Source organism: Acomys russatus, chromosome 1, assembly GCF_903995435.1.
Source record: "Acomys russatus chromosome 1, mAcoRus1.1, whole genome shotgun sequence".
NCBI lineage: Eukaryota > Metazoa > Chordata > Mammalia > Rodentia > Muridae > Acomys > Acomys russatus.
The window spans coordinates 110,251,290-110,277,052 of NC_067137.1; the positions used below are offsets into that span (position 1 = coordinate 110,251,290).

The window sequence follows — 25,763 nt, forward strand, 5'->3', positions numbered from 1 at the left end:
CCTATCCAGGTGTGCTCACTCTTCCACGCCCACTTCCTATCCAGGTGTGCTCACTCTTCCACGCCCACCCTCTTGATCAAGAATGAAGTTTTGTCTTATCAAGACACTTCAAACTCGAAGAGATCCACCTGCTTTTGCCTCACAAGTGTTGCCTTTAAAAACCTGCACCACCAAGGCTGGCCTCAATCGAAGTGTCTTGACAAGGCAAAACATATGCAGACAAAACACACATACACATACAATAAACAACAATAATATTACGTGGCCAGATGTGGTGCACACCTTTAATCCCAGCACTCAAGAGGTGGCAGCAGCAGATCCCTGAGTTGGAGGCCAGCCTGGTCTACACAGACAGTCCCTGGGCTGTCTGAGCCCGGGCTCAGTAGATGCCGTCTCAGACAAAGCAAGTCCTTGCCATGGCATGGTGGTGCATGTTGCAACCTAGCACAGGGAAGCAGACAGGTGGACTTGCTGGCTAGACAGCCTAGCCTAATCTGTAATACCAGGTGCTGGAGAGATGGCTCAAAGGTTAAAAGCACTGACTGTCCTTCCGGTGGATCTGGGTTCAATTCCCAACACCAACACAGTGGCTCACAACTGTCTGTGATACTAACTCCAGGGGATCCGATACCCTCTTCTGGCCTTCATGGGCACTGCATGCACACGGTGCTCAGACATACATGTAGGCGAAATACCCATATACATTTAAAAAAAAAAAAAAAAGGCAAATAAACAAACCAAAAACCAAGGTGAATGGGTCTTGAAGAATGACATCCAAGGCGGACTGCTGGCCTCCACACGAGCATGAATACAAGTAGAAAAAAGGAAGGGATGGAGGGAGGAAGAGTAATTATAACCAGAAGTCTACACAGGAGGCAGCTGAGATCTATAATCAAGTTACAAGGTAAGTACATTCCTATTTGTACATTAGTTAGTAAACAGCTAGATGAATTCAGAGAGCATTGCCTATTCTGTATTTGTTTAGAGACAGGGTCTCAATATCTCATCTTGACTGAGCTGAATCCCAGCCCAAGTGATCTTTCTGCTTTAATCTTGAGTACAGTTAGGATCACAGGCATGAACCATCAATCACACCCAACTTTACATGCTTTCCAAGCCATGAAATGGAGGCTGGAAATGGCCAGAGGACCCAGGTTTGATTGCCAGCATTGACATGGTGGGTCAGAACTGTCTAACTCCAGTCCCAGAGGATCTGATGCCCTTTTTTGTTCCACGGGTACTATACACATGTGGTCCACGGACACGTGTAGAAGCAAAATATTCACCTATACAGATAAAAATTGGGGCTTGCTATATTTATAAAATATTACAACCTCTAGCAAAGTCAAGAGTGGTAGTGCACACCTTTAATTCCAGCACTAGGAAGCAGAGGCAAGTGTATCGCAGTGAGTTCAAGGCCAGCCTAGTCAGTCCATAGCAGACCCAAGAACAGCCAGGGCTACAAAGAGAGATCCTGTCTCAAAAAGAAAAAAAGTTCTTCATACTTCTAAAAATGATAATATAAGAAGATTCAAAAAGTCTACTAGACATAAATAATTAAATGTAACATAACTATTTCTTTGGCAAAAAGAGGAAAAGGTAGGTTAGGTGAATTCATTTGGTTTGCAATTAGACACCTAACTAGGGTTAGAAATAGGCTAGCCAGTGACATACAGCAAGACCCTGTCTCAAAAAATCAGGGCTGGGGAGGTGCGTCAGTGGGTAAAATGCTTGCTGTATAAGTGTGAGGACCAGAGCTAAGAACACTAGAACACACATAAAGCCAGGACTGTTAGCTATAATCCCACTATTCCTCCTCTCAGACGCAAGGTGGGTTCAAAGGAATCCCTGGGAGCCGGTGGGCCAGGTGGCCTGATATGTGAAGCAGCAAACCACAAAAGACCATGGCTCAAACACGGTGGAAGGCAAGGCCTGACTCCTGAGGTTGGCTTCCAGCGTTCATGCATATTGTAGTGCGCGCGCACGCACACACACACCTGACTCATACACACAAAACAAGGGAAACATAAAAAGAACCATAAGGAATTCAGTCAACTACAACCAGGCAGCTCTAATTCCCCTGGAAGAGCACCGCTTTTCTTCTAGACTAAAACTTGTTACCATCACTTTATTCTTAGACATCAGTGAGTCTTGAACAACAACAAATCACAAGGTCACAGAAGGTGCTAGAGCAAGACTAGAGTATGAGCCTGGCATAGGCAGAGGCAGGCAGACACACAGGCATCTGCAGCTAGACCACTGCCTTTCACAGGACCACAACAATGGAGCCCTTGTCTTCCCCTGGCACTGAGTAGCATCAAAGGATGAAGAGGCTTATAGTAGATGTGTCTTCCCCAAATACATATTTCTAAACTCTAGACCCATACTTGTCATAGATGATAAAACCATAAAAATCATTAAAGGGACTGAGATCCACAGAAGGACATAAGAGTTCTATTTCCTTTCTCAGACTCAATACAAAGCAGGCATGATTCAAGTAGATTAATCTTTCTTACTTTCCCCCAAAATATATACACTGGCAAATTCCCGCGCGCGCACGCACACACACACACACACACACTGCTGCTAGCTTTTGTGGTGGGTCTGTCCCAATGAGGCCTTCCTCAAGGATTTCCTAGCTCATTCTTACTAAGAACTCATGTGTCACTATGGCACTTGTGTTCCTTATCAAGTGCCTATGCTAAGGTCTCAAAGTGCTACCACAATGCTATCTTCTACAGGCTCAGTGCCTCCTCTACTTTCAAATTCTACAATCTCACTTTGATATTCTAGAGCAGAGGTCAACAAGGCTGGGTAAGAACACTGCCTGCCTCAGCATCTACACTCGGTGCTGTCTTTTTACAGCCTTAGAACTGAGGAAGCCACAGCTCTCTAAGACCATCTCTCACTACCACATTAAATGCTCGCTTACTGTTCTTATCCCAAGGCTAACCTGTTGAGCTCTGATAGACTCTCACAACACCTCCCACTCTGAAATCCTTTTAACTTCTTTAGGGCTTCCCTCTGAACTTTTCCAAGATTTTCTCATCCCCATGAAGTATAATATGATATACAGAATTAGTCACAACTACACACTGACTCATAAGGAACAAAACAATATAATTAGCTTATTATTATTATAGTCTTAATTTCTTTGCTCCAAATATTGTATTATTCTAATGTTGGGAAATTGAAAACTCTAAACCAATCAGAATTCCATTTTTCATATTATATTTAGATGACCCCACTAGGTGTGATGGTTCAGGCCTTGTGCTGGTTTGAATAAGAATGCCCCCTTGGCTCATATATTTGAATGCTCAGTCATCAGGGAGTGGCACTATTTGAAAAGGGTTAGGAGGTGTGGCCTTGTTGGAGGAAATGTGTCACTGGGGTTGGGCTTTGAGATTTCAAAACCCATGCCAGGTCCTGTGTCTGTGTCTCTGTCTGTGTCTCTGTCTGTCTGTCTGTGTCTGTGTCTCTGTCTGTCTGTCTGTCTGTCTGTCTTTCTCTCTCTCTCTGACTGCAGATCAGAATACAGCTTTCAACTTCTCCTCCAGCACCACGTCAGCCATGCCTGTTGCCATGCTTCCCACCATGATAACAATGGACTAATAAACCTCTGAAACTGTAAGCCAGCCCCCAAATAAATGCTTTCCTTCATAAAAGTTACTTGGCCATGGTGTCTCCTCACAGCAATAGAACAATTAACCTAGCATTCAGGAGGCTGAAGCAAGATCAAGGCCAGCCTGGACTACACAGAAACCTTAGCTCAAAAAGCAAAGCAAAACAAAACAATAGATCATGAATACAAGCAAATATATGAATTTCAATGCAGCACACTTCTAGAGGATATTATGATAAACTTTTAGCATTACAATTTCTACATTTGGCAGTTTTCCTACTTCCAATAGATAGAAGTGAAAATGAGACAATAAAAAAGCCAACTGTGGCAAATACACACACATTCTTCACATAGGGGAGATTTTGTAAAAGACAAGACGAGTGAAACCCTGAGAAACAGAAAAGGCTGAAAGGTGAGACAGTGCATTTAATAATGCTGAAATTGTCAATAACTCATGGCTTCGAAAGAGGAAACCTGAAGTTTGACAACTGTCTTTAATCGTCCTTACCTCTGATCTTAAGACTGAATGAGCAGCTTCATTTTCTTCTCGCCCAGAATTGAGTAAATCTGCTACAAAACAAACAGTATATGCTGAATATTTGATTAACACCATATGGAGTAACAAACAGTTGTTTTGTTGTGGTGGTACTGGTGTTAAGGGATTGAATCCTAGGCGTAGTCCCTAAAATCCTAGACTCGGGCCTAGGCCTAGTCAAATGCCCTTCCACTGAGCTGTATCCTCAACCCTAAAGAGGCAACTTAAGGGAAATACATTTCACTGAGTTTAAACCGAATGCTAGGCTGAGAAGAGCTTATTCGGAAGATGTGCCACTCCATCATTACCAGGCCCTCCCACTGCTGATGCTCTTCATTACCATACAGCAGAGGGCAGACCGAGTGCACATGGAGAAGCAATGGAGAAGCCAGGGAAGTTAACCACGCAGCTCACCTCCTCAATGGAATGAGGTGTGCAGCTGCTCTTCCCGGGATGCCAGGATTGACAGTTTTACAACCTGCTGATCCTTTGCTGTCAGATCAGACAGGCTCTGCCTGTATCTCCCACAATTTATGTTTTTACTTATCCCAAACCCTTTCCCCTAAATCTTAAACACTGCTTTTAGATCATAAAATCCATTCTCATGAGTGATGTCACTTGTGCTTTGCATCAGCCTAAGTGACTTCTATGTTACTTAGGGCCAGGACAAGGCTGACACCGACAGGTGTTATGTTTACCTCAGTCAAGCTCCCTAGACCCTAAATCTTGGGCACTATCTCTGAGTCAACAGTGCCCATTCTTGTGAAAGAAGCCACATGTACTTTGTAAAGAATCTCAGTGCAAGCATGTCTTAAACTGTTGTGCCCTTGGGACTACGTTAACTGTTATCTGAATACTTTTCTCCAAAAGTGTGCTGTGCTTAAATATAGCTAAAGAAAGATGGTCTGAGCCAAACTCCAGTTACAGTAAAATCAGGCTGAGGCCAGTTTCATTCTTACCCCATCTTGATTATATTTTCCTACCTGCTGTAGAGCCTGCAGGGGAATCACCAAGTCACCCTTTCTCCCTCTCTCCTACACCTTAAGGGGTCACATTTTAATCCTCTGACGTTTTTAATAAACTTCTCTTTTGGTTTATACTCTAATTTTAGATGAAACTTACTCAACTGGAGCTTACAGTTTACTTTCACCTTCTACTCCCCAAATTATCAAATAATTAATGACCTATAATTAAAACACAAAAATAGTCCGAGAATACTTAAAAGTAACACAAATATAATTTATTAAAATTAGAAATGTGGGGCCAGAAAGGTACCTCAATGAGTAAAGGTGCTTGTTATCAAGCCTGACCCTTTGAGCCAATCCCTAAATTGAAAAACCAGCTGGGCTGCCTAAAATCTGTAACACAGCACTCCTGTGTCAGGGTGAAAAGGAATGGATGATGGGCGGGGGGAGCTGACAGAAGCCAAGGTAGAAACAAGGGCCCTGACTAAAAAGCACGGTGGAAGGATAGAGCTGACTCCTGAAAAGCTGCCCTCTGATCGCCATACACACTGGCCCTCTGTTTTCTCTGTCTGTCTCTCTCCCTCCCCCTCCCTGTGAACGTGTCTCTCATTTACGCTCATGCACATACACAATAAACACATCTTTTTTAAAAATGAGGGTAAACTCATCCTGACTTTACTTGTTTTTCCTTAAAAGTAGTCAAAGGACTAAAAGATACAGCTCAGAAGGTACAATATCTGCCTAGCATGTGCATGACTCAATCCCCAGTACCAAAGAATGAATGAATGAATGGTCAAAGCAGTGTGGCTGGAGGGGAGGTACAGTCCTGTGATCCCAACATTTTAAGAGACTGAAGTAGGAGGAACTGAGACGGAAGCCAGCCTGAATTACAGAGCGAGACTCTGTCTCAAATAAGTGGATAAAAATTCAAAATAAATAAATTAGTAAATGTGGTCAGAGTCCAGCAATGCCAAAATGGTACCACTAATCCTACTGGAAATTATCACCTATAGAGTTATGATCTTTATCCTTTGTGTACTAGTGTTCATTACTGCATCTGAACTCTATAAAAACAAAGCAAGAGATAGGGCTCTGTAGCTGAGCTGCTGCCTAGTCAAGGTCCTGGCTTGACCCTAATCACCCCCACCCCACAAAGTAAACAAAAGACTCAGGCTATAAAGATGGCTCAGAAATTAAGATCACATACTTGTTGCTCTTTCAGAGGCCCTGAGTTCTGTTTCCAGCACCAGCATCAGGCAACTCACAACCACCCATAACTCCAATTCAACCTCCAAGGGTACCAGCACATGCATGCGGCATACACACACACACACACACACACACACACACACACACAGCAGCCAAGTCTACACAGAGAAACTCCAGAGGGATTAGGAGGTGTGGTCTCGATGGAGGAGGTATGGAACTCTAGGCAGGCTTGGAGGTTTCAAAAGCCCATTCCATTCCCAGTCAGCTCTCCATCTTTCTATCTGGAGCTTGTGGACCAGATTTAAGCTCTCAGCTACTGCTCCAGCACCATGCCTAACTGCCTTCTGCCATGCTATCTGCCATTATGGTCACAGACTCTACCCATCTGGAACCACAAGCCCCAAATTAAATGCTTTCTTGTATAGGTTGACTTGATCATGGCATTTTGTTACAGCAACAGAAAAGTAACTAGGACACCCATCCTTACACATCAAGGAAAAAGTCAAATTATCACTCAGTATCATCAGTGCTAACAGAGAGTAATACACAAAGAACTAACTCACCTTGTATGGGTGTCAGAACACTCTCACGAAGTCCGTGACATATGAACAGGATTGTACAGAAAAAAATGTTTCCCAAGCAGAAAAGAAAAGAAAAGAAAAAAAAAAAAAAAAAAAGGTAAAGGAAGAGGTACAGAAGACTTTCCATGGAAAGGATGGAAAGGCTTGGAGAGGTGGAAAGCCTAGCAAACTCCTGTGTGCCAGGCGCTCTGGGAACAGACTGGACTTGCATATGTACAATGGTAGATATGGAAACCAGTATGGCACCTAGAGGAGACAGTGAATCTAGAGCGAACAGGTTTTTTACTTCCCAAAAATAAGAAGTTTGGCTTTTTCCTATAAGTCAAGAAACTTTTAAGTAAGTTTCTTTTTTTTAAGTTTTCAAGACAGGGTTTCTCTGTGGAGCCATGGCTGTCCTGGACTCCTTTTGTAGACCAGGCTGGCCTCGAACTCACAGTGATCCACCTGCCTCTACCTCCCAAGTGCTGGGATTACAAGTGCACGCCACCACGCCTGGCAAGCAGGTTTCTTTTTAGTCTTTTTAGACTGGCAGTAGAGCAGAAGATGAACTATGAACCTGACCTGAAGTGCGAGCCTGGGACCCTGAGGGTGTGAGCAGCGCAGCAGCCGTCCAGAACAAGGACAGCTCCGAGCCACGGTGGACAAGATCTGGGGCCAGTGTGAAGGAGATGAACAAAAAAAGGCACAACAACCATGACAAAGACTTCCAGTTCAGAAAAATCAAAAGCTCGCCAAGTCACTAAAGTTGAGATTATAAACCAGGCTTGCTGGTCAGCATGTCTGTAATCCTAGCACTGCACAGGTAGATGCAGGCAGATTGACGAGTTCTGGGCCTGCCAAAGCTATATAGTTCAAAATACAAACAAACCAAAAAAACCCTAAAATTGAGACTATACAGAGCTGAGGCAGAGAAGTGCTGTTTGAGGTCACCTTTGGTACTACAAGCACCAAGGCAGCCCGGGCTACAGAATAAGACCTGGGCTGGTCTCAAAAGAAATAAAAAAGGAGTTTTATTTGTTTGTTTGTTTTGAGACTACAGGAAGCTCCCTTTTGAGGAGAACAAAATAAACTATCAGGTTGTAGGCACCTATTTTTCATATTAAGGTCAAAGAAATACCAACTGTTAATCCTTATCTGTAATACAGTGAGAGTCTAGTCTTTCCAACAGCTATCAGACCTTTTCTGCCTTCAAAGTCCCATGACCCTTTACTGGATACATGAAAGCCTGTCATTCTCATATCCCAAGTCGTGTCAACCTTCCAGTCAAGGGCAGCCCAAGACGTAAGATGGTTTGGGCAGTGACCAAGTTTTCCTTCTAAATATAAGGACTTTTTCTCTCAACCCATTTTACTCTATTTCCAGCAAATACACATGGCTGTTAAACCAGATGAAAAGACTGTTTAGCTGGGAGTATGAGTCAGTGGAGTGTGCTGACCAGGGTTCAAGCTCTAGCAATTCCTTCCCCCTGATTAAACCGGGACAGTTAAGTTGCCCACTCATTTATAAGAAAGAAGACTGTCATAGCATGGTGGCACACACTTCCAATGCCAGCACTTGAGGGGGGGGGGGGGCAGGGCAGAGGCAGGAAGACTGTCAGCTCCAAGTAAGCCTGAGCTGCATAGCAAACCTCGATTAAACCTTTTATTTTTTGAGTTTGGGTATTTTGTCTGCATGTATGTCTGTGCACTATTTGGGTGCCTAGTGCTTGCCGAGGCCTGAAGAGACCACTGGAGCCCCTGGAAATGAATGAAGTTACCGTGGTGAGCTGTCACTGGGTGTTAGGAATGGAACCAGGGTCCTCTGGAGAGCAGCCAGTGCTCTTAGGCGCTGGATTACCCCACTTCCTTGATTAAAATTTTTAAAATCCCTACCTGATCAAAGAACTATCACCACTGATTACGATCTAAGTCACTATTAATTAGGAAAGCAAGAGGATGAAGGGTGGAAAGAGAACAACTCCATAAAGTTGTCTTCTGACCTCCACACGTGGGCGCTGTGAGACAACCGCCCACGCATCATGTACACACACACACACATCCCAATAATAATAATAATAGTAAATAATTTTCAAAGTTTTGAGTAAAGGTAAATAAGAGTACTCAAAAGATAAAGTATTTGGTTCTGCCAAAAGCATGGGAGAAATGTGCAATCGTACACAAAAATACATTTTCAGCTGCAATGTGTTTTCACAATAATCAAAATTAGAAAATAGTTGACTAGGGGGGGGGGGAAGCCCTATCCCCCTAACAACGTGCTAAAGACTGGACAAGAGTCACCAAATGTTAACTGTAATTATTGTTACAAAGTATTCAGGAAAAAATGACCGCCACACCTTTTTTTTTTTTAGCTGTCTAACTAAGAGAGCACGATCAAAATGAGATCAGGCCCCAAACTAAGGGCAAAATAAGTAATAGACATGGCCCGCCCCAATATGAGGACCCTATTCTGCGCAGAAAAAAAAAAAAAAAAGTTCCAGTTTACTGAGCCATCCAGGGTATGCAATAGGTGGAAGGGAACCAGAACTCTCCACGGGGTCACCCTGCAGGCTGGAAAAGCGGCTGCTGAAGCCAAGCGGGGGGGAGGGGAGTGAGGAGTGACTCCTTCGCGACTCTTCCGAGTCTGCGGATGGTCCCGACCCGGAACCAAGCGGACTTTCTCTGGGTCCCGGGCGAGCCCTCCCGCCCTCGCTCCAGCTGTTACCTGGCACCTCCTCCGTGCCCTCCATCAACATATCCTTCGTGAAGTTTGAAATCTGGCCAGTGAAGGAAGCCAGGCTGCCCCCTACATGACCCAGAGTCTGGCCCAAACCGGAGCCGATGCCCCCGAGCCAGGACGACATCGCGGCGGGTCCCTGAGCGCCGAGGCTGGTGCGGATCCAGACGCCGAGGACTCGCAGGACGCGGCACTCCCACCAACCGCCGCGTCAGAAAGCCGAGGCCCGGCCTGGAGCTTCACCGTGGGCTCGCCGCTGTGAACACTGTGGCCCCCGCGGGGCCCTGCTCACTCCCACGGCCTCCCGCCGTGCGACCTGACCACTTCTTTCTCCGCTTTACTGACTTAACTCAGTTCCGTGGGCCAGTGCTGCCAACTCAACGCCGGCCGCCATGACACCACTGAGAAAACAGTAGTGACCATAGAGATGCGTCTCGGACGCGTAGAAGGGCCGCTGCCAGATGCGTTCTGGGCGCAAAGGACGGTGGGATCGCGGAGGGCCTAGCCGGGGCCCGCAGGACTCGAGGCTTCCGCGTTACCCACGGGAGGTGGACACTTAAGAGGCGGCAGTAGCCGCGTTTTCCACCCGCACAGCGGCTTTTGTTTGCAGGCGGAGGCAGTCCTTGGCGGCCTCCTCCCTAATCCTGTCTACCGGAGCTACTGCAACGCTAGGAGACGATTCGACCGGGTCGCCCCACGCCGCAAGGAAGCGACTTCAACCCATCCACATTATAACCTTTGCGGATAATAGCGTATCGGTGTCAGAGGCTTGGAAACGACACTACAAAGCTGCAAAAGCGGGTTGTAATTCAAATGTCCAGGCAAAAAGCATTTTGTTGTTGTTGTTGTTGTTGTTGTTAATGTACTTATAGGAACATTGGAAATACTACCGGTATGTGGAATCTGATGACTCCCCATACCGAATTATTTCTCCTTGAAATCGGAATAATTTTACCAGGTATCTATCGGGGTTGAGCAGGCACCTCCAAAGGGTTTTCAGCTACTGTGTCCCAGAAAAAGGAACTGGACATAGACGTGTGGCTGGGAGGAAGGAAGGCAAGAAAATGAATAGGGAAAAGACACACCCCTAAGAGAAGAAGCAGGGCAGTACATTGTCTATGGTAGTGGGGTTGATGTCCTGCGTCTTCAGCCTGATTTGATGGAGAATTTTTAGTGCTGAGAATCAAATCCAGAGACTTGTGCGTGCTAGGCGTATAGCCTTAAGGCACATCCCTAGCCCTTGTTTGAGACAGGACCTTCTGTAACCCAGGCTGGCTTCGAACTGATGACCCTTCTGCTTCTACTCCTCTAAGTACTGGAATTACAAGAAGTGTGTACCATCGTGCCCAATACAGTGATTTTTAAATGTAGCATACATAATCCTCAAATGATTGACATGGCTACCATGGCTCCTGTTAATCCTGGGAACTAGGGATGCAGCCCAAGAAGATGAACGGTCTGTGAGCTTATGAAGATTGCATCCTAATGGGAAGACACACAGACAAAATGTAGTGTGGTGCTGGTGGTGGTCACCAGCGTTAGGTATGGGCATAGCATGGCAAGGGGGAGCGCTGGTAATGTAGCACATAGTGAAGGCCTCAATGATAAGGTAATTTTGCATAGAGACTTGAAATAAGCAAGTGAGTTATACAGATATTTGGGGGAGGCAGTCTAGCCAAGAAGATACAACTGAATATAAAGTCCCTTAAACTGGAGGACCCTGGTGAATTTTGAGAATTTATAGGAAGGCAAGAAATGGCTTGGGGAAGATTTGTGAGGACCCAGAAGGTATGAAGGCAAGTCACCATTAGCCGGACCCTAGCTTTTACTCAGGGTAGGATGACGAGTGCTGGGTGCCATGAACTCAGGACTTAGTTGTATTCATGAATAACTGAAAAATCTAACAACTGTAATTAATCTCATTTTTCTGTGGATATAGATGCTCTAGAGCTCCCTGTCTGTTAGAACACAGTCAAAAATGGAATCCTGTGAGGATTCTGAGTGCTTGTGGGAAAATAAGAATCTTGCGGCCTCAGTTTTCTCGGAGCCATGGAATTATTCTTGAAATGTGTTTGTGTGTCCCTCTCAGGTAACGGATAGGAGTGAGTTTATTTCAGATTATTGATTACGATTGGCTGTTGCTATTTGTTTATACCCTTCTATTGGGGGGAACATGTTTTCAAAGCACAGGGCTTGCCCATCACGTGGGGCCTGCCCTTACTCATGTGATCCCTGTAAACCTTCAGAGTATAAATCGTCTGATGCTCTGAATAAACTTGCCTATTACGTGAGGCTTTCTTTTTTTGTTTGTTTGTTTTTGTTTTTGTTTTTCGAGACAGGGTCTCTCTGTGTAGCCTTGGCTGTCCTGGACTCGCTTTGTAGTCCAGGCTGGCCTCGAACTCACAGCGATCCGCCTGCCTCTGCCTCCCGAGTGCTGGGATTAAAGGCATGTGCCACCATGCCCGGCTACATGAGGCTTTCTTTAGTCCACCTCAGTTATCAGCTCCGTTCTCCCAGGCCCCACCACCTCTAGAGCAGTAGACACATGTCCATAAATTCACATTGTGCTGAAAAAATAATGTAGTTAATGAAGGAAATACAAATGTTAAGCTTTTGCACCATTGATTAGCACAAATGTTATCATCCAAAACAGTGGTTCTTAACCCTTCCTAATGCTGCAACCCTATAATACAGTCCCTTGTGTTATGGCGACCCCCTAAACATAAAATTATTTTGTTACCTCATAACTGTAACTTTGCCACTATTATGAATCATAATGTAAACGTCTGATATGCATACTTGATGTGACCCCCAAGGGGTCATGGCCCACAGGTTGAGAACCATTGCTCTAAAACTTCCTTCGATGGTTTGTTTGTTTGTTTGTTTGTTTCTTCCTTCCATGTATGATGGGCTATAGGCCAAGAGCCTTAATGTATTACCCTAGTAAGTGGCAGCGATATGCTATTGTGGATGTACTTCAAAATACTGGGAGAGAGAACTCCAGATAAGAACCGCCACACACTGGGCTGGAGAGATGGCTCAGCTAAGCCAAGTGCTCACTTCACAGACATGAGGACCTGAGTTCTGGCACCAGCTCCACATACAAAATGTAAGTCATGATAGCACATGTATGTGTCACAATGCTGGGCAGAGACAGGAAGACCACGGGTCTTGTTGGCCAGCCAGACTAGTCTAACTGGAGAGAGCTTTAGGTCAATGAGATACCCTTTCTCAAAAAAAAAAAAAAGAGAGAGAACGAGAAAGAAAAAGTATGGCTTTTTTGAGGATGACACCTGAATCCTGACCTCCACACAAACATATATACATGCATTTAAAAAAAAATTGTCAGAGGCCAGGCACAGTGGTGCATGCCTTTAATCCTAGCACTCAGAAGGCAGGTGGAGCTCTGCCAGGCCAGCCTGATCTACAAAACAAGCTCAAAGTCACATGGTAAGATCTTGTTTCAAAAAATAGGAAAATAAATTGTCAGAAATTAGTCATTATTGACATTGGGTTATGAGTACACAGCTGTTCATTGTAGTAGTCCTATTTTTACATGTGCTTGGCTTTTTTCTAGTAAGTTTTAAAACATGCATTTGAGCCAGGCGAGGCGCACACTTTTAATCCTGGCACTGGGGAGGCAGAGACAGGTGGATCACTGTAGTTTGATGTCAGACTGGTCTACAAAGTGAGTCCAGGACAGCCAAGACTACACAGAGAAACTTTGTCTCAAAAACAAAGCAAAACAAAAAAAACCCATGCACTTGATAACATTTGAGTTTAAACTGTTATTCTAGTTTGCTTTTGTTTTTTCGGGGAGGGGGTGGGTGTTTTGTTTTTTGTCTTTTTGTTTTGTTTTCTCTATACTATACCCATCTCCTTTATGAAAACTAGATTGATATTTCTTGTATTCCTACTCCTTTCCTTCTGAGCTCTACACTTTTATCACAATTTCTGAAGTTATCAATGTTTATTTTGCATGATTTAGCAGGTTTGAGTGAGCCGTCCTCTCCAAAGTATTACTGACTACCTGATGCCTGGCTGGTGGTGCTCTTTAGGCAGGTTATGCAGCCCTTTAGAGGTGAGGCCTAGCTGCAGCACTAGGGACAGGACTTGGAAGGTTACAGCCCTGCCTCTGGCTGTGAGGTCTTGCCTCCTGATCAGCCAAGATGGAAGTGGTAGCTGCCATGCTTTTCCTACCATGATGGCCTGTGCCCTCGGAAACTGAGCCCAAACTGACCACGTCTAAATGTTGTCACAGTGGCAAGGTTGTGTAGACCTTGCTCACTGCTACTTAGCCATGTAGCGTACTAAACACCACGTCCCTCGCAGCACAGGCCTTCACACCACTCATATTCTGTATTACTCATGGTTGTTTCTGAGAACCTAGAACAATGCATGGCCCATGGGAAGCACTCAAGATTGTTCACTGAATGCTACCTGACTTTCTCTGTGGTGACCTGAGAGACTAGGCTATATAGAAAATGTCTCAAAAGAACAAAAACAACTTACTAATGTGCTTTGTCCCTCAAAGTTAAGAACAGTTGAACACACATTTAAAACCACAACTCAAGGAAGAATGTGGACTTCTATTCTTGGAAAAGATCGGAGGAGATGGTAAAGGTAATAAAGGCCATTGGGTTCAATTTCAGACAATGAAAACTGTGGGAGGCTTGTGTCTCCAGGATCAGGTGATAATGTAGTCTGACAGAAATCTATGAGGGCTCCCCTGGTCTGTTCCATGCATCACTGCAACTGTGTAAAAAGCAACTCAGCCAGGCGTGGTGGCACATGCCTTTAATCCCAGCACTCAGGTGGCAGAGGCAGGCAGATTTCTATGAGTTCAAGGCCAGCCTGGTATACAAAGCGAGTCTCTGTTACACAGAGAACCCCTGTCTAAAACAAAACAAAACAAAAAAACCCAAGCAACTCCACAGACTGCAGTTCTCCAAGTTGGAGCTACAAGGTCCTGAGTAGGTCTGAATGTGCCTTTGGGGAAAGCTTCCAAAAGACAGAGATGCAGTTGTGCCTCCCACCAGACTCTGACTTGCTTTGTCGGTCTGTTTCCACTAGACTTTGAATAACAAGGTTATGAGTCAACAATAAAGACAGAAAGGTTAATAGAAAATCATTCTCTTTATTTAATAATCTCTGATATTTAAAATACAGTTCATTAGCATCCACATCAACAGAACCCTCAGTGTTCAACAGTGCTTTGGAAGCCCAGCTTTCGAAGGAGCAGACGGAAGACCTGCAGAGTGGCAGCTGACATCTCGAGGCACAGGAGGAAGGGCTGCAGAGTCGGGTCCTGAGGGAGCTGCACGATGCGTGTATCATAGTGACCAGAAGACAATGCCTTTTATTTTACGGCTTTTGCACTTGCATTTCAAATATTTTATTTATACAGAACAGTCATTTTTTTTTTAAAGTTACTCCTATTAGTCCAGTGTTGTAGAAATTAGTCACATTACAAATGTCTGTCTTCCTCTGAAAAAAAAAATTCCATTAAAAAAAATTCCAGGAAACACACCACCTTTAAACTATGCAAGAGACAGTGAGTATTACCTAAATAACTGCATTTTCCACACACTTCTCGCTAGTGCTTCATCTAGGACTGCACTATTAAAATGTGTACCTCCATAAATTTAGGACGTATATTTTTGCACTAATTCTTAAAATGGGATCATTAAAATAAAGTATTCAAATTAAAAAAAATCAATACTCTTCATTCATGAAAGACTATAACAAAACTTTTATTATGTATAAAACTTTGAAAAAATACAAAACCAGTTTGTTTGTTTAGGTAATTATAAACAAATTAAGAATGGAGAGTTTTTATTTTAAATATGAAAAACAGAAAACTTATCTACACTACTGATTAGGTGATCCAATCTGATTTTTCTTAACTAAGATCATAATCATCGCTCTACACTTGTTAGGGCAAAAATACAGCAAATAATTCACTTGGAAAGTAATCTGTTAAGGTCCCTCTAAATGTACATGGCACTGTGAGCCTCTGTTCTCCTCCTGCAGTGTTGGGACTGAAACTAAGGCCTGGGCCTCCAGGCAACTGCTCTAGCATTGGGCACATCCCCACTGCCTCATAGGAAACTCAAATCGGAGGTCTCAATACTAAGTGAAAGCTATTAGTAATTTAAAACAACAAGATTTCCCAACTGAAGACTTTGATAGCACATTTTGGTTCTGCACTGCCTGATTTGGACCCGCGCAGGACATGGACCAGTTCTAAGAATTCAGTAACTCTTACACTGGCCTGACTTAAAAATAGGATCAAACAAGCAGATATTCAAAATGTGTGGTTTAGACTTTGACATCAATAAAACTTATTTCATCCAACTTGATATTAAAACAATGCAGACTACTCATTTTGAGCATGTGTCCTCATTAACTTTGGCTTCATCAAGAAAAATCAAGTGTTTGGTGTATTTGGGTTGAGGGGGAGGGAAAAGCACCACCTTAAATAGTCTGTGACTAAAAATATTTGGCCAAGGTCTCTGAAGCTCAGTGCAGAGTGTCCCTGCACTAACTGTATCAAATGATCCCATCCGTGAACGGGCTGCGCACTACTGTCTCGGGGCACAGACTCACGCTCATGCCAGAGACCAGCTGCTCATGGCGTCCCAAAGTATGGAAATGGTCTTTGAAAGTTTCTTTTCCTTTTTTTAAAGACAGGGTCTCACTGTACAACTCTGGCAAATTTCGAACTTAACTATTCAGCTTGAATAAGTTTGGAACCCACTGTGTAAACCAGGCTGGCCTTGAACTCGGAGAGATCTGACTCCCAAGCACTAGATTTAAAGGTGTGCAGCACCATGGCTGACCTTCCAAAGTGGCCCTACACTGCTTATAACACTGGCATCGCAACTGTCCGGGTTGTATCTGGCAGTACAAGTCGCACATTAGAAAAATGATACCAGTAGTTTAAATGTTAAACAGTAAGGCATTCCCCATCGTTTAAAAACAGGGTGGGAATGTCTGTCAGGTCCATAGCACAGCCGACACCCTGCCCCTGTCTGTCCACAGCGCTGTGAACAGCAGCTCCTGGTGCACAGCCCAGAGCGTCATACACCTCTTACACTTTTGGATACTGTGTTCATAATAAGCACTGGCATCTTTTCATACTGGCTACTCATTAACAATGCAATCTACACGTTTAGGTCAGCCTAGACCAATCCAAAGGAAGTGGCAGCTCAATGGGGATTCTGGATTTGCCTTACCAAATCCAATTCATAACTAAAACAATGCACTCCAAGATACTCAGTGTGTGCCCAGTTTCTCTTTAAAACGTCTCTAATAAGAGACCAACATACTGTATTTCATAAGTGATTTAACTAGGGTATGTTATATGAACATTTTATAAACTCTAAAGATAAAAGTGAAATGCATATTGGCTTTCTTATTTTTTCTAGCAGGCAGCTCAACAATCTAACTGTATAGAAAGCTTAATGTGGTTTTTCAAAGGGAAAAGAAAAAGGGCAATGTCCAGACAGTGTAACTGCACACTGGGGTAGTTACACACGTCAGTCTAATACTCAAGTATAAATGGTGAGAAAAGTCCTGCCACGCCCTAGAGCTGCACCATTCTGAGCCTTTGCAATTACTAAAAAAACCCCACAGATTTTAAAATACAACTGCCTAATTTTTCATGAAGCAAATTCAAAAAACTTTAATTGGCACAAAATGACTAAGGAAAAAAACCTCTAAAAAACAAAACAACAACAACAAAATGCCTGTTTCTGATCTGGGGACATAGTTCAGAGTTAAGAGTGCTTGCCTAGCACACGAGGCCCTGAGTCCCATCCCTAACACAGCCAAACACAACAAAACAATCCATCCTATCCAAAAAATAAACTTTCATAATCATAAATAAAAATATTTGTATCTTTTTTCAGTTAGGCAGCAAAAACACCTACGTCAAAAAACTTTCCCTGATAAAACGTGTGCAGAACACACACCAGTAGACCAGCATAGCATGCTTTACCTTCCTAAGTTGTTGGCTGAAACTCTTCTTGGACTTTACCTATGTACAAATCAACATTCAGAGGAGCTTCAAAGGGGGACAGGAAGAGCAGATATGAGGATTTGTGACACCCATTACAAAGACACAAAATCACACCAAGTATTGACCCACAAAACTCTGTGCATCCCAATCAAAGAATGTTTATCAAAACTAAGACTTTCTTATTTACAGACAGATCCTTTAAGCACTGTTACTTCTATAATTCTTAGGCAATTTAAACATGATTGCAAGGGTCAACCCACCATATATTTAAATATATTTTCATTAGTAAATTAATTTCATATTCCAGACCACCATCCCAATAGGCTATATTCTACTTAAAAAAAAAAAAAAAAGTGAAGCAGGCACCTATTTTCCAGGACTTAATCATAAACCAAACAAACACAAAGCTCCTGTCACAGAAGAAAAACTAAAACAATCCCACACACAAACTCAGCTCATTTAGACACAAATCCTTGAGCAGAGCTGACATCAGAGTAGAACGATGCCCCAAAGGTAAGAAATAACGACCCCACTATAGAAAGCTTAAGAAGCAACAGACTACCATGTGGGAGAGCCAGGCGTGGTGGCGCACACCTTTAATACCAGCACTTGGGAGGCAGAGGCAGGCAGATTGCTGTGAGTTCGAGGGCAGCCTGGTCTACAAAACGAATCCAGGACAGCCAAGGCTACACAGAGAAACCCTGTCCCAAAAAAACCAAAAAGTTGTGGGAGTATAGCAAAAAACAGAAAATAACAGAAGGAAGCATCCAAGTGTCCTAAATATATACAAGAAGACAGATTTATCTTTCTGAACAAGATAGACGAAAAGCATTTCCATAAAAGGTTGGTCTAATACGAAATAAAAGCTCAGGTGAGCCAAGCTACCTGTAACTAAGAGAGAAAATGAAAACAAGATCAAGTTCTGTGGCAAGAGCTAGTTAGTTGGTCCACAAAGAGCCAAGAAGAATTCCATAATTTCAGTTAGATATTGCACATGAGAAAAATAAGGAGGGACATTTAGAAAACTACCTTAACTTTCTTTAATTGCTGACTGCCTCTTTGGCTACCATCGGATCATTACTTACTCCTATGACACGTTTCTGGCTTTCTGGTCATTTGCTTATAAACCACTGAAGCGTCTTATCTCTTCTGGTGGACATACTGCCAAAGTGGACCTTACAATGTATCACACAGACAATGTCAGAAAGGATGAGTAGCAAAATGATATTTAAAGGTGCTATTTTTTTCTTTCTGCTTTCAAATTCTCGTTAGTGGTTTCTAAAGACATGGTCACAGCTGCCCGAAGCATGTCTTCTTCATTCACAGCACCACCTGCGGGGAAAGAAAGCCAAGTCCTCAGAAAAACTCCTGCAAGAGTCTCAATCATCACAAGACAAACTTCTCAACTAGAGGTGTAGCTATGCTGGTAGGGTGCTTGCCTAAAGTGCACAAGGCCCTGGGTCCAGTCCCTAGCATGGCATACAACCAGGCATGGAGGCCCGCTCCCTAACCCTGGCACTCAAGAGCTGGAGGCAGGGGAATACAACGTCCAAGGCTGTCTTTATATCATTTGAAGCCAGCCTGAACTACATGAGACCTGACCAAAAGGAAGGAAAAAAAAGCAAATTCTTAGGAAATATATTTCTACTTGAATGCTAGCTAATTTTTTAAAGACGTTGTGTGTCAGTCTGTGGGAGCGGTGTGCAGAGGCCTGAGGACAGACAGACAGTTCCCTCCTTCCATCATCTGGGTTATCATTATTGTCAGCTTTGGCACCTCTACCTGCTAAGCCATCTTGCTGGCCCTAGTTTCCTTTTTCTTTTTGGTTTTTCAAGACAGGATTTCTCTGTGTAGCCTTGGCTGTCCTGGATTTGCTTTTTAGACCGGGTTGGCCTCGAACTCAGAGATCTGCTGCCTCCGCCTCCCCAAGTGCTGGGATTAAAGGTGTGCACCACTGCTCCTGGCTTCCCTTGACTTTATAATTCACATGCTATTTGTATGGCACTTTAAAGTCCACAGATGAATAGAGAACAAGATACTAAAACATACACCTTCTCTGTTGCTCCTCCTTGTCCAGGTCCTTTGTGACCAGCCCAGAGCCCGGGCAGACGTAGTGCCCATGGTTCTGCCCTTCTATCAAGCCATGTAAATGGTCTCATGTAAGTATGCTATCTTCTTAATCTAGATAGTTTCTTTTCTTTATTTCTTTTTTGGTTTTTCGAGATAGGGTTTCTCTTGTAGTCCTGGCTGTCCTGGACTCACTTTGTAAAACAGGCTGTCCTCAAACTCACAGAGACTTGCCTGCCTCTGCCTCCTGACCTGGGATTAAAGGCGTGTGCCACCATGCCCAGCTGAATCTAGATATTTTCATTTATCATAATGTATTTGATATTTATTATGCTTATTAACAATTTACTTTTTAGAAAGCCTTTTTATTTATAAACAACTAAGAAATTCAGAGAAAAATGCTAAGACAGGGGTCCTGTGGACGTGTCAGCTCAATTTCACCCAACCAACACTCACTTCTACTATAACTAAAGCTCAAATATAGACTGTAGGACAGTGCAGTTCCATATGGTTTTACATGGCTTTAAAGTATCCTTAAATGTTTAATATTTATTTATTTATTATTTATATAATGTTCTGCCACCTCCTCTTCAAAGTTCCCTGTGGCCTGAGGGACAGGGTTTGATGGCGACATCCATTTAGGATTGGGTGTTCCAAGGTCTCTCACTCTGCACACTGTCCGGTTGTGAGTCTCTGTATTTGTTCCCATCCACGGCAGGCGTAAGCTTCTCTGATGATGGCTGAGTGAGACACTGATCTGCTTCCCAGGCCCGCATGGCCACCTTTTCTTTACCTTTTAAGAGTAGGGCTGCTGGAGACTTTTTTTTTTAATTCTTTCTCAATCCTAATGAGTATCTAATTACTGTATATATAATCCTGGGCTTAAATTTTTCTTTCAGCATTGGAAACACATTGTCCATTACTTCACTCATAAGAAAGGTCTCATTTCAAATTGCTGTTGGGAAGGTTATTTCTTGCTGATGCGAGGCTATGCCTTCAGCTTTCAGAAGCCTGTGGGTCTTGGTAAGTGTTTCCTTGGGTTTACACTAATTAGAAGTTCTTTCAACTTCTTCAGTTTGTAGGTTTCTAGTTTTTGCCAGACTGAGATGAGAAAAAGATTATCAACTTTCCCCGCCACCTCCTCCGCACTGCCTAGGAGGCTCCTGTGAGTTAGAGGTTTTGTTGCGATGTCACAGCTCCAGTGCTGTTTCCTGCTTCTGGTCAGTTTCTGTGTTTATGAGGAGGAGAGGTTGGAGTTTCAATTATTCTTCTGCTCTAGAATTGGTACGTGGAATCCAGCTGTGGTAGCAGATGACTATAATCTGACACTCAAGAGGCAGAAGCAGGACAGTGGTGACTTTGAGGCCAGTCTGGGCTGGTGAAACTTTGCCTTAAAAACCCTAATGATTAAAATAGTCCATGTGGTTCCTTCTTTCATGGTTCTTGGCATGACAGTGGTTTTCAACTGAATCCTGGGCACTTGGGTACTGTCAAATTGCAACTCCTGCTGAAGCTGTCTGACAGAGATATCTGTGTGGGGTAAGTACACATGGACTGCAGGTGCCCAAGGTGAACAGTAGTGTCAACAGCCACCCACAGCTGGAATTACAGGATTCTGTATGACGTGTTCTCTAGTTCAAGATACATCTTACATCCATAATCCTTCATCAGCTCATTGGCTGGTTTTGCTCTGCACCATTCTGGGAGCTCTGCACAGATTCTCTGTGAGGTCCTCTGACAGACAGGGTCTCCTCTCCTTTCAATAGCGGGGGCTCAAGTTTAAGACCTATTAAATCAAGGCCTGGTGAGTTACCTGGACTTTCAGTAATTATGTAGACTACATTAAAGCATCTTTTCCTTTACTAGGTGGTAAAATAGATTTATTTTCCCTTAACTAATATTCATGAGCTCTGGATCATCTCTGGAAGGTTTCTGAAGGATGTGCCAACTGTAGAGTTCAAGTACTTTGTGTGTGATTGTAAAACCAACGAGGGCATGGTGGTGCACGCTTGTAAAACTATTTATTACTAAAAAGGCCCAAACAGGAGGCTCAGGAATTTGAAACCAGTCTGCCTTAGCTATATAATGAAACTGTCTCAAAACAAAACTACATTAAGTAAATAAAATCTAAATATTCACCTAGTGCGCCAGTCTGTCTGCTTCATAGTTCAGAGGACCTTAGTAGATTACAAATCCGCTTAAGAATTTTAATACAATTAAAGAAGGAAGAAAAGGGGGGCTGGAGAGATGGCTCAGTGGTTAAGAGCACTGGCTGCTCTTCCAGAGGTCCTGAGTTCAATTCCCAGCAACATTTATAATGGGATCAGATGCCCTCTTCTGGCATACAGGCATACATGCAGACAGAGCACTCATAAGTAAAAAAAAAGTTTAAAACAATGCTGGGCAGTGTTAGTACATGCCCCGCCCCCTTTAATCCCAGAATTTGGGAGGCAGAGGCAGGCAGATCTCAGTGAGTTCAAGGACAACCTGGTCTACAGAGGGAGTCTCAGGACAGCCAAGGCTACACAAAGAAAACCCTATTTCAAAACAGAAACCAAAAAGAAAAAAGAAAAAAAAAAATAACATAAACCTGACATGGATCCTGGGTATCAAGTAAAGCCGTCATGGTGAATGGGCAGAAAGCCGTACCTTGATTGTTCCCAAGTCCTCCTGAACTTGTGGTCGGCCTTTCACACGGGTGTAAAACCTCTCCAGGTCGGTCTACCTCCTGCTGCTGCTGCTGTTGCCTGAAACATACAAAAGTGAATAGATGTTAAAACACCCCACTTCAAGGAGCTCCCTGGCCTTCTCACTCTTTCATTTTAATTCCCAACACAAGCACAGTGGCACCTTGATGCTTCTGTCTGGTCGAGAAGCTAACAAGGGCACAAGCTTAGGCTGCTCCCCAGGGTCCCCAGTACACAGAACCGCGCCTGTCACACAGCAGCTCCATCACATATTTGAAGAATTAAAGAGATGAAAGCAACCATATTCAGTGCTGTTGTATGGTGGAAGTATGCAATCTACATTTTGGTTTTACAGGTTTTAATCTACAGTTGAAAGGCCGCTATTAATCTCAGAAGACACACCAAACTTCGAAGTAGTCTTAAAACTGAAAGACTATGGTTGACTATGGTCACCTTTAAAGCTGAATTGACCATATTTTGCATTATGACATGGTTACAAGCCTGTGGGTCCAGGGAGTAGAGTGTGGTGGTTTAAATATGAATGGCCCCACGGGTTCAAATAGCTGTAGTGTTACTGGAGGAAGCATGCCACTGAGGGGTGGGTTTTGAGGTTTCAAATGTCCATGGTAGACCCGCTCTCGCTAGCTCTGTCTGTCTGTCTGTCTGTCTGTCTGTCTGTCTCTCTGCACCTGGGGATCCTAATGTAGAACTCTGACCTACTTCACCACCACCATTCCTATATGTGCCACGCTTTCCAACATGATAATAGACTAAAACTTTGAAACTATCAGAAGAGCTGTCATGGTCACGGTGTCCCCTCACAGCAATACAACACTAAGAGACTGTCTCAAAACAACAGTAGCGAGGCTTGCCGTGGTGGCTAGAGCGTGTGTAGTATAAGCTACTCCAGCGGCCAAAGGAAACGGGATTCCTGAGCCCAGGAATTCAATACCAGCCTGAGTAACACATCAATCCCTGTATCAAAAGGAAACAAAGCGTACAGGAGTATATCCTTGTATTTAGAAAATGTAGCTGAAATACTAAGCTATGATGAGAAAGAATACAAGTTACTCCCAGATGCTCTGGTAAGTCAACAGTCTGGGCAAAGGGTCCCTGGAGGTGCAAAGAGCTCTGCTTTTAATTAATAAACATAGAAAGTAAAAAAAGAAGATACCTCATAAGTGGCTGAGAATAACAAGTCATAGATTAAAAAGTTGTATACTTTTAGAAAGGCCATAACTTTAAAACTTAGTCACAGAAAGCATCCTTTTTCTAGCATTCCTCTCAATTTTGTTTTGGGTTTTTGTTTGGTTGGTTGGTTTGGTTTGGTTTTGGTTTTGTTATTTTTTTCGTTTTTGGTTTTTCAAGGCAGGATTTCTCTGTGTAGCCTTAGCTGTCTTAGACTCACTTTGTAGACCAAGCTGGCCTCGAACTCACAGCAATCTGCCTGCCTCAGCCTCCCGAATGCTGGCATTAAAGGAGTGTGTCACCATGCCTGGCTTCCTTTCGATTTTGAAACAGTGTCTCTAGTCCCGGTTAGTAGCCTAGGATGACCTTGATCTGCTGGGCCCTCCCTCCCAAGTGCACATAAACCACCATACCCCACTTGTCCTTCTCAGCCTTGAGTCTTAAATGTGAGCAACAAAAACAACTCAGAGAGTGGGAGCTCCATCTTCTCCCTGTTGGCTTTTGAACCAAATTATTGATCTTCTGGTGTTGTGTGCCTTTACACAATGGGCAATCTGAGCTCCTGGCACATCATGCAGGCTCCTCCACACCCTCTTCCACCAATCAAGAGCCTATGTCAGAATTCAAGGGGATAAGGGGACTGCAACTTCAGAGGGATAACCTTTCACCTACTTTTAATTTCTCATTTAACTGACAAATTATTGTACGTCTTCATGGGGCTATGTTAGCCTTAAATTACGCAAAATCAGAAAAAAATCAGCGGCTAACCTTGAAACCACTGAGAAGCCCTGAAGACGCTCTATGGAGCAAGGCCCTGAGTACCCTTCCCCATCATGCCTTCAGTCCCACAGCGTGAGACAGTCCTTCAGAGTAGAACCTGGATCCAGCTACAGAGTAAGTACTCACGTGAGCTATGAAGGGCAGAAATGAGTCAGTGAGGCACAGATACGTTCTTGGTAAGCAAAGTCATGGAGACTCGGTCCTGAATCTTGCCTCATGGCTGTTTCAGTGGGACCAGAAAGTCTTGGCAGCTATCATGTGGCATCCTGATACAGAACCACAGCTGCATTTAGTCTGGTTTGTTTTTAAGATTTAGTTAGGGACGAGAGAGACAGGTCAGCAGGACCTGGGTTCAGTTCCCAGCACCTACATGGCAGCTCACAACCGTCTATAATCCTGGCCCCAGGGGACCTAACACCTTCTTCTGGCCTCCTCAGGCACTGCATGCACGTATTACAGATACAACCATGCAAGAAAAACACATATATATAAAATAAAATTGAAGAACATGTTTTTCTAATTTAATATGCATATGTAAAAGACTTAAAAGTGTTTTAGATTGTGTGTGTACGTGTGTGTGTGTGCACGCGCGCGTGGCTTTAGAAGTGAGAATAGAGTACAGAATCTTCTGAAGCTTGGGTAATTATGAGCCATGTAGGATTCTGGGAACTGAACGTGGGTCTTCTCATCGTGTATCTGATCCCCATCATCCTTACCAGGCAGTAGATGGAGCCCTCCTCACAAACTGGTCTATATTTCAGAAGCCTGGCTCAGAATTATCCCTAAGATTAAGCCTCTAGCCTCTAATTTCACCATTTTAAAATTTTTCACTATTAATTAGTATTGTGCTTAAACAATTCTACCTGTTTCTTTTCTTTTTTCTTTTTTCTTTTTAAATTACATATATAAGGTTCTGCCTACATGTATATCTGCACGCCAGAAGAGGGCACCAGACCTCACTATAGATGGTTATGAGCCACCATCTAGTTGCTGGAAATTGAACTCAGGACCTCTGAAAGAGCAGCCAGTGCTCTTAACCTCTGAGCCATCTCTCCAGCCCGCTGCTGTTTCTTAAACTGAACTGTCATATAAACTAAGCCATTAAAGCGATGGTCTAAGCATTAGGCAATCGACACATCACAACGCCCCTTGGCTATGAATGTTTATATCTGTCCTGCTGGGAAACACTATGTTTCTTTTAACAGGCAGGACACAGAATTCAAAGCTGTGAAGACATTAGAGGTGCTAACAAATACCTGTGGAACATATTAACAGATGACAAATAGTATTCATACCTATCACTGAACTCTATGCTCCTAACAGCAGGCATTAACAATGCTGGTGTGGGCTGGAGAGATGGCTCAGAGGTTAAGAACACTGGCTGTTCTTCCAAA

General features: G+C 43.5%; 2 protein-coding genes across 4 annotated transcripts in view; both read right to left on the reverse strand.

The window, feature by feature from the left end:
* The window catches only part of Trip11 (thyroid hormone receptor interactor 11), a 71,304-nt gene extending 61,257 nt beyond the window's left edge, over positions 1–10,047 (reverse strand). The window contains exons 1-2 of one of the 2 annotated variants that reach the window (XM_051150611.1): positions 9,613–10,047; positions 4,131–4,189 (exon numbers count right to left, since the gene is read on the reverse strand). In XM_051150611.1, the coding sequence (XP_051006568.1) occupies positions 4,131–4,189; positions 9,613–9,751 (198 nt within the window). In that variant the 5' untranslated portion in view covers positions 9,752–10,047. Of the gene's footprint in view, positions 1–4,130; positions 4,193–9,612 lie in introns of both variants that reach the window. The other variant, XM_051150603.1, reaches the window with a different exon arrangement.
* Positions 10,048–18,304: 8,257 nt separating this feature from the next.
* The window catches only part of Atxn3 (ataxin 3), a 37,703-nt gene continuing 30,244 nt past the window's right edge, over positions 18,305–25,763 (reverse strand). The window contains exons 10-11 of one of the 2 annotated variants that reach the window (XM_051150632.1): positions 22,364–22,461; positions 18,305–18,979 (exon numbers count right to left, since the gene is read on the reverse strand). In XM_051150632.1, the coding sequence (XP_051006589.1) occupies positions 18,885–18,979; positions 22,364–22,461 (193 nt within the window). In that variant the 3' untranslated portion in view covers positions 18,305–18,884. The remainder of the gene's footprint in view (positions 18,980–22,363; positions 22,462–25,763) is intronic. The other variant, XM_051150623.1, reaches the window with a different exon arrangement.